Raw genomic sequence first — 15,383 nt, forward strand, 5'->3', positions numbered from 1 at the left:
AGAATCTTCTGAGGATGTATCTTCTTCTGGCAAATCAATAAATAAATGCTTAATAATAATCATCAAGGCATTTTAAAATGTAGAACTGGTTAGTAAGTTGGAAGCTGCAGCCAGAAGTTTGGGTTAAAAGATTTAGGTCATGCTTTAACTGCCACACAGAAGTGTGGGTGATAAAGAAAACCTGGCATGGAGCGTTGTGGAACAGCAAACGGCACATTACCCCACATGTACGAGTGCCAGCATTCCTGCATCCTAACCGTCTTAACTCACAGTCCTGACCTACATTTCTGCAGTGTGTCTGTCAAACGGAGGAAAGAGGGGAAGGAGTCTGCTCTTGCTCTGGTGTAAGCAAACTCAGCCTTGTGTTTATGCTGAACGTCAGTCTTGAATACGCTGCTATTTAAGCGTTTATCCTTGCTGATGTGCAGGAACCTCACTTTAGATGTTAAAGACGGCCACATGCCGCAAGCCAAAAAATTTTCAAAAATAGTAGGGTTGCCAATGTAACATTTACAACAACATGCCCTTAAAATAAATTACAGTTTTGACCGGTTTGTACATTCCATATGTGATTTTCGAGTCAATCAATTCAAGCCTGAAGTAGCACATTTTCGCCAGTCTTCAGTTAAAATGACGAAAAGTGAATGAGCAGCATTCCCACACAACACATCCATGCAGCTAGAAAACCATTTTAACTGTTATCCCATGAATCAAAAATGGCATCAGGAAATACTGCACGCAAAACACAAAAATGTAAACTGCCTATAAGTGTACCCCTGATAAATCAACAGTTGATTTGCAGAATACTGTGGGCTGAGGTCAGCTTGTTCAGCGGTAAGAAAACAAAACAGGATATTTTGGCTCCTTACACTGATTGCCAGCCGTACGAAATCGACATATATTTAATATCTATATTGTCATTTTAGAATTATAGGGTTCTATCTGACATTTTTGTCAAAATTGAGTTATTAACATATTCTTATTAAATGACAACTTATTTAAATTATGGGATGTTTATTAAAAGTTGTCTACATTTTAAGACTTTTTATTTAAAAAACAAATGTTAAGCACATACTGTTTGCTCTATGGAATGCAGATACAACCTTATAACTCCAAGGTGACGATACAAGCCTTCACTTACATCCAGCAAACAAACCTTCAACAATGATTAAATTATGATATATAACAATAACAAATATATATTACAGTTATATAGTTCTTGACTAAACACTAAAATATATTGTTGTTATAGTTGTTGTTAAAACACCAAGGGCCTTAACATACACCAGGTGCAATACGGCGAAAGACATGTATGGGCCGATTTGTTGCTATTTTCAGATGAGCGCAACTGTAATTTTCACATTTTGCACCACGAGGTTTACAGTTTTAGACTGATGTATGGTTTATCAATATTACTGTACTTGTGTTCTTTTTGATGTAATCTATTTGTAAACACTGAAATGTAAAAAAAACAATGGCTCACTGCATCCATGCCCTGATGCTGGCTATAGCTAATCCATTTGCATCACTTTGTGGACTCATGGTTGTTCTGGTCTAAAAAGGAGCCGTTTTAAGGTGCATTGTTGGTGCGTTGTTATTTTAAGGAACTGAAATAGATTGCGCCCATGACCAACTAAAACTGGTCTAAAATCCAGCGCACACTGCATTAGTTTTGCGTCTATGCAAGGCTTACACATTACTTAATACACACAGGATGTTCTGCGATACACAAATATCATTACATATGGCCAACCATCGTTATTATTGTTAATTTATTTGTTTGCTGAAACTTAGAACTAAATATAGAAATAGTTTTGAAACAAATCCTCTAATGGATGTCTTCAGTGGGGTGTGTACAACACCGTTTCCTTATCCATGAAAGTAAAGGAGTAAAGTAAAGAGTACAAATAAAGTAAGGAGGAAGTAATGAGGTCAAATGGAGGAGGCTTGTTTTTTATCCTCGCGCTGCAGATGCTCTGTTTAACTATTTTCTTGATAGTGAAGTGTTCAGTTTTTCCACTTACAAAGACCGCCATGTAAATAGCAAATACGCTATGGCGCGATGCAACTGACTCTTAAAGGAAATAGGAGATGAAACTCTAATTAGTTTAATCTGCATTATGCTCAAAACACACCCATAACTCATTAAGAGAACACGCACAACCCTGTTAGACCATGCGCCGGGGTGAAGACCATATTTTTCCATTCTTAAGGCTGATTTATACTTCTGCGTCAAACGTCGGCGTATGCTACGGCGTTGACGCATAGCCCTTCGCCGTGGCCATCGCCGTCACTGACGTGCACCTCTCAAAAAATGTAACTACACGTCGCAACGACGCGTAGCGTAAGCTCTGTGATTGGTCGGCTTGGTAGCGCTGACGAGTCTGGGCGGGACCGAGAGCCGCGCGAATGGCGCGAGCGATTGTTTACAAGTGTGGAGTCCCGTGAAGGAGCTCCGGATGGAAAGTTTTGTTTTGTGTTTACCTCATAGTTAAAGTTGTTGCACGTCCGCCGGTTCCTGCCTCAAAATGAGCGAGTTTGAGCCACTTGTACATCCCGAAAGTGTTCAGGAAATGCAAAAAAGCAGAGAAGAAACTCGACACAGAGGAACATTTACACCTCACTGCCCACTAGCGTTTCGGAAGTGTTAATGCAGACTGACAGAGACAGCGCGCAGAAGTATAAATGCACAGCCACGCGCGTTGCCTGCGCCGTGGGTTACGCCGGTCACCTGACGCAGAATTATAAATCAGGCTTTAACATAGCAAATAATTTTAAAGTACCTTGCGTTTTAGACTTTGCGCTTAGATCCTTAAAAGAGAGCCCTGAAACGTACTAATAATACAAAAAATTCTACACTCATTTCAAATATATATTTGAAAAAATTCAAAAGTGCAAAGTTTCCATTAAAGACAATTTATCAGATACATGAAGACCTTTGACTGAAATGTCTTTGACTTAACCTTTTCTAAATAAAGTAAATAACACTTTTTTTTGTATAATTTGGTGCTGTTTTTTATCTTTTACCCGAGTAAGATGTAGGGTTTCTGCAGGTTTCACAAAGTCAAATTTAAGACTTTAAGACCACGAAGTATGCAATTTCAGACATATTTAAGGCTAAATGCTAAGGATTTTTTAAATGTCCCAGCAAAAAAAATAAATAAATAAAAATACAATTACTTCAAAAACGAATTCTAATTAGCTATTTGCTCTCTCTTATTTAAATAATGTGTGAAACCAAGCAGGTCCTAGTAATATACTTAAATAGTTTTCAACATAACGTAAATACCTCTTTAAGAACTAATTGTATGGAAAACATACTGCTATAATTAGTTATAAATACAGTTTTGCTAAAAGTTATTGAGATTGTTGAATTGTTTTGTTGTGTTGTTGGCGATTGTACTGTATGTCAGTTGGATTGATTGGGTAGCTTTACATAAACAAGGGAAAATTAAGACCCGTTTGAAATGATTTAAGACCTACAAGACACTATTTCAGTGAATTTAAAACATTAAGGCCTAAAATTTTGTTTTTGAAATCAATGACATTTTAAATCTTTTTAAGACGCTATAGATACCCTGTGCTTTCAGTGTGTGCTTTAATCGTTTTTATGTAAATAAAGTTAACTAATCAAGTAGTTTCTTAACAAAAATGAAATAATAATTGTTTGTAGAACTTTTAAACAAGATAATCTTGCAAACCAAAATAAAATTCTACTGTGACCCTTTCTTAAATTAAGATTTGAACTCTCCTCTGCATAAACAGTTAAACGCTATCTAAACCCACTCTCCATATTTCACCCATAGTTCCTATACCTCATGCTTAGATGAAATAATAACCATTACAAACACAAAGTGAAACACCATTGTCAGTGCAATCACTACATGTTGCCTGACTTAAAAAATGTCCTTGCTAGAAGCAGCTGGAAAAAAAAAACATGTTTAGATGACTGTCATCCGACATTACAGAACGCCAAAGAAAAAGGAAATGAAAATGAGAAACAGAACCAAAAATGCCAAACCCTAGCCTGACTGTTTCCAAACACACAAACAATTGCCTCTTTGGATCATCTTTCAGTAGGAGTCGCTTGTTTGGCTAAATTACATGAAAAGTTTTGCCTTAAATGGTGAAAAGTTGACCAAGAGCACAACAAAACATGTTGTTTTTAGCAAGACAAAGGCAAATGTAAGTCAGAAATGTCCAGTAATGATTTCATTATTCCTGCTCTACAAAACCCACTGGGCTGCTTACCAACATAGGCATCAAAGAAAATCCCAATTAAAAACAAAAAAGTAGACATTAATATCTTACTTTGGACCAATTCTAAGAGCACTAAATGTATCCTTCACAAATTAAGCAATCCCTGAATGTGAGTGCGCTCAGTGAATAATAAATCCAAGATGCCATTTAATACTGTAAAGCCCTCACGTTTCCCTTCTCACAAATCTTCCCTTCTCACAAATAGTGTTTATGGATGAAATGAGAATTCATTAAGAATGCATTTATTAAAATAATATAAATACTTATATATTTAATATGACCATATTAATATGGTCTAAGTGTTATTTTGTTTAGTCGTTTAAAAAAAATTGTGGTAAAACTGTGGGATCCATTTTAGCAAAATAGCATGCTTCTCAATTTATCCACGACTGTGCAGCTCTACTGATGAATTAGATGTTCCTACAACACACACTATGTCCTAATTAGAAAACAAACAGTAGGATTCCAGTGCCAAAAAACCTTATTGACCAGATGTGACACAACAAAATCAATCAGAAATTACAATCACTGCGAGGCGCTTAAACAGGCTCTCTGCGAGTGCTCAGCTGTCACAAATTCAAAACTAAATGGATAAACAGATAGTAAAATTACTTTATTTTGAACACCTTAGTAAGCTTTTAATTTAATAACAAAAGTCTGTGGTGAATTATTTTTTATTGCCTTTAGGACATGTGTCCTCCAAAAAAAAAAAAAAAAAAAAATCCAGAGGCATATAGTTTTTAAATATCTCATGATAACTCTATCTTCTAGCTTTTTGATTTAGAGGCTAATTCGTATATGATCACATTTGTACAATTTAATACAATTTGCTCATCACCCAATTACGATTACGATTGGGTTGAGGGGTGGAGATTGGCGCCAGGCCTCCTTTTTTTAAAAATCGTACATTTTTGTATGGCGAATTAGCCACTTAACTAAAGAAAACATATGATATAATTCTAATAAACAGGCATATATGTGTGTGTGTATATATATATATATATATATATATATATGTATATATATATATATGTATGTATGTATGTATGTATGTATGTATGTATGTATGTATATATATATATATATATATATATATATATATATATATATATATATATATATATATATATATATATATATATATATATATATATATATATATATTAGGGGTGTAACAATATTAAAACCGAACCGAAATATCGCGATACACCAGCCACGATACGCATCGCGAAACTCTCGTGTCGTATCGCGGTACTCTCACTCCCCCTGCTGCCCATTGTTGAGGTTGACGTCACTTGTCTCTAACTAATTGAACCAATTTAAACATCTTTATTATCACATTTAATTAAATTGTTTTAGTAATGATGAGGTTTTGTTCTAAATTTTATATTCTAAAGTTAGTATTTTAGTGCATGTCATGTCATGTGACTTGAGTAAGCATCACACTCGTTACTACAGGACGCAGGATGGCTGCTTCACATAGTACGGAGATTGCAGATCCCCCAGACACATTTAAGTCATCTGTGTGGAAACATTTTGGTTTTCCAGTTGAGTACAGGAACAGAATTCGTGTCGTAGACAAAGCGCATGCCTGTCTGTCTTAAATGTTTTTCCTTACAAGTAAGTTTCGTGAAACAATTAAAAAGTGTGGTAATTTCACAATGTGAGGGTGTAAGCAACAGAACTGCCAACAAAAGTGATTTAATGTACAAAAGTGAAACCAGAATAATGCCCAAATATACAGAAAAAAAGAGAAATGTTTACACTAATAAAAATAATATAATAAAGTAGCAAATTCAAACAAAAGTATCAAACAAAAATTAGTTAAACTCGAGCAAGGGGATGATAGTGAGAACAAACAAAAGAAATAAATATAATAAAACAATTCTAACTCATGAATAACCCCTTATCTCGCTAAAACTGATGAAAAGAAAAAAAAGGTCTTCAGCGCCGAGCGCCGCATTCTTTCCTACATATATACATATTAAGCTGTCCGCCATGATGAAGATGAAACACAGCATGTTCAATACTTGTTAAAACATGCTATTAACCAAAATGTGACAAAAATTATGTAAAACAAGCATTGTTGCAAGTAAGCAAATGCTAAATATTATATTTAACAATTTTCATTTTGAAATAATTGATATTTATCCTGCAAAGGTAGGTCATTTAGACATCAAGTAAGAACAGATAAAAAATGCTTTTCTCACTTATATTTTTTGTCTTGTTTCTAGTCTAAATGTCTAAAAGTTTTTAAATCAAGAAGCATTTTCTAGACACGCAAAACATATAGTCTTTTTTTAAGAAATATGTCAAAATTAGTTTTTTCCTTAAAACAAGCTAAATAATCTGATAATGGGATAAGCAAAATAATGTGAACATTATTTTGCTTATTTAAGGAAAAACCTCACAGAATTTTGGCATATCATTTCATAAAACAAAACATAATGTCTAGAAAATGCTTCTTGATTTAAAATTATTTAGATATTTGAACTAGAAAAAAAAGATTTAAAAAAATCTGCAAACACATTATCAATTTAAAAAAGTGTTTAAATTATCAAGAGGAGGGAGATACCACTGTGCTGCTATTAAAATAAAATTTCACATTGGTATCTATCATGGTCAGAACATTCAAATGTGGAGGAGAGAGGTTAAGACAGACCTCTAAGAGCCAGGGCTTGAGCTTGCGGTCGAGGATTATGTCAAAACCCAACACCTCAAAGCAGACACTGGCGCTCCCTGGTGGCTGACCAGGACGGCACATGCGATAAGCGTGGAGCACATGCGGCTCAGCCACTAACAGGGTCTTCACCACCAGCTCCTGCAAATACACACACAAAACGCACTTTTGTTATAAAAGACAACACGACCAAACAGTACACTCAAAAGTGGACATTCTGAATAGCAAGATAGGAATTGCAAGATACATTGTGTTAACTGTCAGTAAGGACATGCTCGCCAAATCTCATTGCATGTGCAAACAGCCCGTATGAGGGACTCATTAACATCCCGGTTCCCTGAAGAGACATGATAGGTCAAAGAATGACAGCAGACTATGGGAAGACAGGGCCAGATCGCAGGAAGACAGGAACAGACGGCCTGTATCAACTGCTGTACTTTCTTATCACAGGTCTGGCAGGCCGGCAGTCTCCCTGCATGATTAAACAGAGCCTGTGTTGAAGAACGAGGGGCAGATAACCGGCGGGACGTTTGCCGAGCATCCCGTGGACCCCAAAAATGCAGTTCTGTAGAAGCAGGTTAGATCCCAGCATGCATCCTTTACAGGGCACAAAAAAAAAAAAAGTGTTGTGCTTGTGTGTGTGCAATGATCCTGCATGTGTCATATATATATATATATATATATATATATATATATATATATATATATATATATATATATATATATATATATATATATATATATATGTCAAAATTAGCATGTTAACACATGCGATTAAATTGAAATATTTAACACGTTAAAAAAAAAAAATTCCGCAATTAGAGCAATTGCAGTTTCCTGTTGTGGCCGACGTGTGTTCAATGTGCAAAGAAATATGGATAAGACCAAGGAAGGACTATTAGAAGGAAATTTTCAATATAAAACAATGTGGCATCACCGGGCTATCCAGTGTTTCCTCCAGAGTATCATGTAATTTTGGGTGTTTCATTTTTAATCTTTCAACTTTATCTGCAGTTCGTCAGTTTCACTTTTATTCAGCAACATATTGCTCATGCCCTGTGACAATTATTGGATAAGAATAAGTAGTAAGAAGTGCTGGAAGAGTGCTGTTTCATTTGGCCAAATGGAAAAAATAAGAAAAAAAAAACGTTTACATGGTAGACTCTTAATCAGAGTATTATCTTAATCACATTACAGTCCGAGTATTGGTGTCCATGTAAATTGCAGCGTAACTAGCGAAAGCTAATGGCGGAGGAGGAAACCCGCATTGTTTTAAAAATAGTCCTCTGTTCTGTTACAAATTAAACTTAAGAGTTTTTCAGACGAGAATGTAGTTGTTTTAAACTTGAATCAGAAGTCTATTTATAAAGATAGCACGTTATTGGCGATGTGCCTTATGCCTAGTTCAGACTGCGTGATTTTAGCCCCGATTTTGGCTCGCCGACAGGTTTTGAGAAATCGCAGACAAATGCCTGAAATCACAGGCAAATCGCTGCCCGTGCACGTGAGTGACAATCACACAGTATGAACGATCAAAGACGCGATCTGAGAGAATCGCCGATGAGTCGCCATTGCCTGTGAGATATTTGGAGTGCTGAATATCTGGAGCTGTCGGCGATTCAAACCATGCCGTGTGAAATGAGTTTTGACTGAAAATAACATCAGCCATCACCTACAGCCAATGAGAGAGCAGCTTTCACTTGTGTGTGCGTGTGTGTATACCTGCTGCAGGCCAGCGGGAGGCTGGGGGAGAAGTTAAAAGCGCTCTTTTTCGGTTTATTTGGACCCACGAAATGGAGGAAAAACTAGTGGAGGTTTGACAGGACTCAGGAGCAACCGTGTCTGTTTGAAATTTCATACAGAAAGAAATTAGTTTATTATCAACGTTGAGGAGAAATGGCTAATTCCTTTTAAACCCAGGTGAGCAAACATGTACATGTTCTACCCCATTAAAGGCTTCTTTCTCATTATGTAGTTAATAACAAAAGACATACTACATGTTTTTGGCTGCGAGACGTAGTTTGGACGAAGTTGTTGGCGATTCTTCATATAGTGAAGTCATGCAATGTGAATGTCCATGTCGCCGAACCATCTTGCAGTGTAAACAAAGCAGCGACGAAACGCTAGCCCAGATAGTCATGCAGTGTGAAAAAATCTGTGACACGACTACTTTGAAAATCATGCAGTCTGAACTCGGCATTAGCTTATGCGGACTCTGACCCGCCAGCAGGTCAGCGGGAGCTTCGTCATCACCTCCTCCGCCTAGAGCAGCTTTACATCAGCCAGTCCATCACAGATGTACCGCTGGATTGCATCGTCCATTGTAGTTATTAATACATGATATTTAATACATTTTGTGTATATCTAACTGACAGCTTTTGGTCTTATAAATCTATTATTTGTGATCAGGTGTATTATTTTGTTACCTTTTATAATTGTCTTTAATTGGGTTACCGTGTTGTATGCTGTTTGTCTTAGTTTAACAAATGTCTTATTGTGTACGTCTTGTACTTTATACTTGTATATTGTCCAATGTAGTTTATTAAATCTGACAATATACATTCACTTCACATTTAGAGTGATTCATGTTGACATTTTCTTAAATCAAAATATGTAGATTTATAATATTAATATAATATTAATTATCAGGCCATGCTTTACATAATTAAATAATTTAATTTTTTATATAAAGTGAAACTGATGAATCCATGGTGAGGTAAGTGACGCTCGCGTCCTTGATAGTTAGTTCTTCCAAGTCTGTACTTGGCAAGTCTGAACTTTCAAGGACGCAAGTCGGAACTTTGCATACTTGGTATTGAAAAATAGCCATGGCCAAGATAATCTGCTGCAGTTTAAACCGAGCATTAGAATGGGGAATAAGGGTGATTTAAGTGACTTTGAACATAGTTGTTGGTGCCAGACGGGCTGGTCTGAGTATTTCAGAAACTGCTGATCTACTGGGATTTTCACGCACAACCATAGGGTTTATAGAGAATGGTCTGAAAAAGAGAAAAAAATTCAGGGAGCGGCAGTTCTGCGAGCGCAAATGCCTTGTTAATGCCAGAGGAGAATGGGCAGACTGGTTCGAGCTGATAGAAAGGCAACAGTAAGTCAAATAGCCGCTCAATACAACCAAGGTCTGCAGAAGAGCATTTCTGAATGCACAGCATTTCCAACCTTGAGGTGGATGGGCTACAGCAGCAGAGGTCCAGTAAATAGTAGTAAATACTATGTACTGTCATCATGGCAACGATAAAAAAAAAATGTGTTATTTAAACTATTATGTTTAGAAATGTGTTGAGAAAATAATTCAAGAGGGCTAATAATTTTGACTTCAACTGTACATAGAGGCACTAAATTATTAAGGTGCACACTGGGTAAACTGAACACTTATGAAAGCTTGCCAAATAAGTCAACAAATACAAATGTCTAGTGAATGGATTAGCCCTCAATTTAAAAGATGGAAAATTTACAATTAGATTAAAGAAAAAGGAAAACAGAGGGAGTGCAAACAGAAACAGGAAAAAGATAAGGGCAAAGCTGTCACACTACTGACATATTGACACAAAACAGATACGTTTTGACAGGAAAAGTTGATTCAATTAAGAAACTGAAGCCACGGAGGCTGATTTAAAGTAAAATTGCAGTCTATCAGGTCATTACTGGAACCGTGGTGCACGACGTCTTCTGATATGTGTGTGAATCAATGGCATCATATGAACTGCAAAACACTTTTAAAAAGTTCTAATATTAGTTGAAAAACTCTTTTAACTCGACACTGCTCATGATGCAAGAAGCTAAAAAGTCTGTGAAATGCATCGCAACTGTCCATCTAGCGCATGTTTACACAGACAATTAAAAAAAGAGCAGAGACAGATATAAAAATGACCTTTGTGAAAGGCCCTAATTGCGTTAGCTTGTCAAACTCAGTCAAACAAGGCAAAGCATTGGCTGCAGCTACAAAAACAAGATCTGAGTGTCTTCAGTAAATCCAAGCATAATGAACTAGATGGCTAGTGCGTGGGAAAACTATTCATCAAAACTATACACAAATCATTTGAATTAAATCACCTTTTATCATGTCATATATTTAAACAAGTTAAAATGTCACTTTTTTACTGTACACTCCCTGACAAATGTCTTGTCGTCGATCCCAGTTTTAAGAGTAGCATGAAATATCTCGACATCTAGTTGATCATTTAGGAAAGTGGCAGAAGGTAGATTTTTCAGATGAATCATCTGTTGAACTGCATCCCAATCATCACTGATACTGCAGAAGACCTATTGGAATCAGTATGGATCCAATATTCTCACCAAAATAAGTCAAGTTTGGTTAAGAAAAAAAATCATGGTTTGGGGTTACATTCAGCATGGCGGCGTGCGAGAGATCTGCAGAGTGGATGGCAACATCAACTTCAGCCTCCACATCAAAGTTCCAGGATTGGCAAGCCGAGTCACCAGACATGAAAATTATTGAGAATGTCTGGGGTAAGATGATAATGAAGATTGAAGATGAATCCAAAGAGTCTTGATGAACTCTGGGAGTCCTGCATGAACGCTTACTTTACCATTCTAGAATACTTTAGTAATGAGTTATTTGAGTCATTGCAGAGATGCATGGATGCTCAAGCTCATGGGAGTCATACACAATATTCATTCTTTTAAGTGACAAGGCTTTTGTCTAAGCAAAGTCAGAACTTAGTGTCCTAATTAAATAATTTAAAATCAAGGCATGATCATGTTTTATTTTGGTAAAATAAGCATGATCTAGAGTCTGTTGTCTTTTATTTAAGTTATTTCTTATACCAAATGATCAACTAGAAGTCAAGTTATTATTTGTCATTCCTAAAACTTGGATAGGCAACAAGACTTGTGTCAGGTTGCATTTAACCTCCTAGGGCTTAGTGGCCACATACTGTACGTGGACAGCACATTTTAGCTCTTAAGTGGCTTTTTAAAATTCTTTGAATGTTTTATTTTGTTACAAACATAGTGTCATCCTGCAACTGTTTTGCAGCATATGAAATGTCCCAAACACAATTTTTAACTGTTTAAAATGGGGGAAAATGTTGCTTTTACTCTCTGATAGTCAAAACATGTTCAAAAAAATGTATATGTTATATTTACATTAAAAAAACAGTCAGGAAAAAGTGTTTGATGTAAATTCGGACCTCGAGTCCACATATATGGACATCATTTTTCTCTAAGTACATCATATCAAAAGATGACACTTTTTATTCTAATTAGGTTTCAATAAGCCCAAATAGCAAAGAAAAACAAAGAATGCGTGTAAAAAAAAAATAACTTGGGGCTAAAGAGGGTGATGCAGCCCCAGATTAATAATAAAAAGCAGTAGTAATTAAAACTCACCGATACATCTCCCCAGAATTTGGCCACATCATAATCATTAATCCGAAGGAACTCGGTGAACCAGCCAATTGACCGTTTGCTGCCTTTGTCCACAGTTTCATCACGCTCAAAGTTTTCATTGTGTTTGTTCACGGAATAGTTGGTCAAGTGCATGTATAGCTGGTTCTGTGGAAATAAATGCATGAAAATAATTATTTACAGTGCCACCATATTTTATGGTTTCCAATATGACAATTTACATATGTTTTACTCACAGTGACTAAGTTTACATGGTAATCGAATTATATGCCTTAATCTGAACAAAACAATAATATAATTAAGGTGTTTATAGCAGTTGTTTTTCATGATCCTTTCATGATCCTGTTTTACATGTTATAGAACATCATTATTTCACTCTATCCACGTTTCCTCCAGAGTTTCATGTCATTTCAGGCATTTATTTTTAATTTGTGGACTTTAACTTCAGTTTGGCACTTTCACTTTCATTTAGGAACATTTCATGCATGCCCCTTGTGACAAACGAGATATTGGATGCAAGTATAAACTGCTGGATGAGTTTTGTTTCAATCGAATTTGATACCGCACACCGTGTAGGGAAAAAAAATTCTGCAATTCGCAACGCAGGTGACTGTGGTCCTACACTAACTTGGTGGGTGCAGAGAATATTGTCAAACAGCAGTGTGCGTTTAGACTATCCAGTCGCAAAATGAGGTTAAAGTCCTACACAATGGTTATAGTTTGATTGCGCTGTTTACATGTCTATATTGCACTTCAATAATCCAAATAAAATTGGCATACTTCACAAGTCTTAATTCCATTTCTGTTAACTTCAATTAAGTATTTAGTCAGATTAAGGTAATCAAAAATTGTGGTTTACACGGCCGACTCTTAATCAGTGTATTGTCTTAATCGCATTAAAACTGGATTATTGGTGTCCATGTAAACTCCAAATCAAAGTACTCACTGTTAATGGGATACACCTACTTGTGAATAGATTTACTATAACCTTGCTATGCAAGTATTTTCATCACAATACATATAGTGTGTAGTCTCAATATAGTCTTGCTGCCAATTACGTACGAGAGAGTTTAAATTAGGAGTTCGGCGATGTTGACCAATTTGGCATCGTACATCATAGGCGGAGGTCAATTAATTATTTATGAATAATTAATTAATTTATAACAAATTAATTATTTGTAGCCTACAGTATTAACTACCTGACCCGCATGGTCTTTGTTTTACCCATAAACAAATCATAAATAAATAATAATAAGCTGCACATAAATTACCACCTGTCAATCACTTTTTACGCAGGAGGTTGGTTGGTAAAAAAGGTGCACAACCAACAGTATTCGCTAAAAATTACTAAGTACACGTGTGAAAGTGAAAGATTGAAGCAGTGAACTGATGCTGTGACACAATACCTGATAGATTCACGAGGCCAAAAAGAGTCGTCAGATAGAGACAAGATCAATTAAATATCACGTTTAACAACGTACATAGTGAGACGTGATCCAGTTGTACATCCTTGATAAACTGTCCGACGTGTACTGCTCTCTGGAGCTAGAGCGCGTGAATGTGGGTGTGTGGCTGTGTTAGTGTGCGTGTGTGGTCACGTGACGTGCGTTTTCAGCGGACGGAGGGCTGTTCAAAAATGCTAGGTAAAACACGGTGTGGATCATTTTAGTTCTAAAATGTCATTTTACGTATTAGTGTATATTTTTCGCGAGCGAGTTTGTGACGGGGGCGAGGAGGAGGATCTGCGATGCTGGCTTAGCATCATGTTGTTTATCGGACATCGGCCAAAACCTAGTTAAAATTCTTGCTTACATTTTTTGGGGAATCAATATGTATTGTCACCAATGCTTGACATCAACTTTTTTGATCACCAGCCACTGTGGCAAGTAGTTTTTCAACATTACTAGCCACTCGGCATTTCCACTACCCACAATCTGTTGTAGAGAAAATATATTTTATATGCATACATATGACTTTGACATGCTAAAATGACTTGATTTACATTTTGTGTTATGTCCACATGCCATGCATTTCACGTTTTGTCTGTAGAGTATGAGCTCGCTCAATGTGCATGAGCAAATGGGTCTTACTGTACATGGGTATTACAATTAGTTTTTATTTCACATGACTTTTCAGAACTCAAAACGAAGCATTAACCAAATGTATTATTCTTAGCCACACATTTTAAATGTGTCAAAACAACCAAAATACAGTTGTATACTATACTTTTTATTTAACAGAACATTTCTTAAAAAAAATAATAAAAAAAAATAAAAAATAAAAAAACAATTAGAATTATTGTCATGCATCTAAAACTATGCACAGTAATCAATCCAGGCTAAAGGTCCCAGATCACCAGTTACCTACACCAGTTACCTACCTAAATGGAGTTAATCTCCTATTAAAGCAATGTTATTGTAAAAATTGATCATTAAACCATATTAACAAAAATAACTGTAAGCAAAAAAAAGCAGGTGAATAAAACATACTATGTGTGATGATACAAGGACGATCAAACACAGAAGGTTAACGTTAGGCCAATTAATAATCTGTCTAAAGAATGGTTAAAGGGAAAGCAACCAGTGCTGCTTATGAAAAACAAAACAAATCTACAGCTCTTGAGAGCAGCAAGACTGTGAATGCATGAGCATAACTTTTTGTCTAGTCTATTTGAAAGAGAACGGCTCACAACAGTTGTGTTTCTGGGCACAGTTGCTCCACGCAAGGAAACGGGAGCGTGCACGCAGTTTAAACAGTCAGTTAGCACCAGTGATCAGCCTTACATTCAGTATTCATCTGCTTTCTTTAGCTTGCACGCAAACACAGTCAGTCGTGCTGCTTCTCGGGTCTAAGATTGCATTTACACGCATATTGGGCCATCTTTATTGTCGAACCCTGCTTTAAGAAAGCTACAATTTAAAAACTATTTTCAACCAGCCAAAGTGGCTAGTGGAGGTGGCTCTCTAACCCGCCACAGCTGAAATCTACCCGCATTTGGCAGGTTGACGGGTGTTAATGTCAAGCCCTGATTGTCACAATTGTCTTTATGATAGAG

General features: G+C 36.2%; 1 protein-coding gene across 12 annotated transcripts in view; it reads right to left on the minus strand.

The window, feature by feature from the left end:
* ttll7 (tubulin tyrosine ligase-like family, member 7) overlaps positions 1 to 15,383 on the minus strand; it is a 169,521-nt gene that overhangs the window by 123,223 nt on the left and 30,915 nt on the right. For all 12 annotated transcript variants that reach the window (XR_012386843.1, XR_012386842.1, XR_012386845.1 and 9 more), the window contains 2 exon segments: positions 12,311 to 12,475; positions 6,923 to 7,081 (listed from right to left, as the gene is read on the minus strand). Coding sequence is in view for 7 of the 12 variants with exons in the window: in XM_009305813.5 (XP_009304088.2) it covers positions 6,923 to 7,081; positions 12,311 to 12,475 (324 nt within the window). In the remaining 5 variants the exon portion in view is untranslated.

This window comes from Danio rerio, chromosome 11 (genome assembly GCF_049306965.1).
Source record: "Danio rerio strain Tuebingen ecotype United States chromosome 11, GRCz12tu, whole genome shotgun sequence".
Taxonomy (NCBI): domain Eukaryota; kingdom Metazoa; phylum Chordata; class Actinopteri; order Cypriniformes; family Danionidae; genus Danio; species Danio rerio.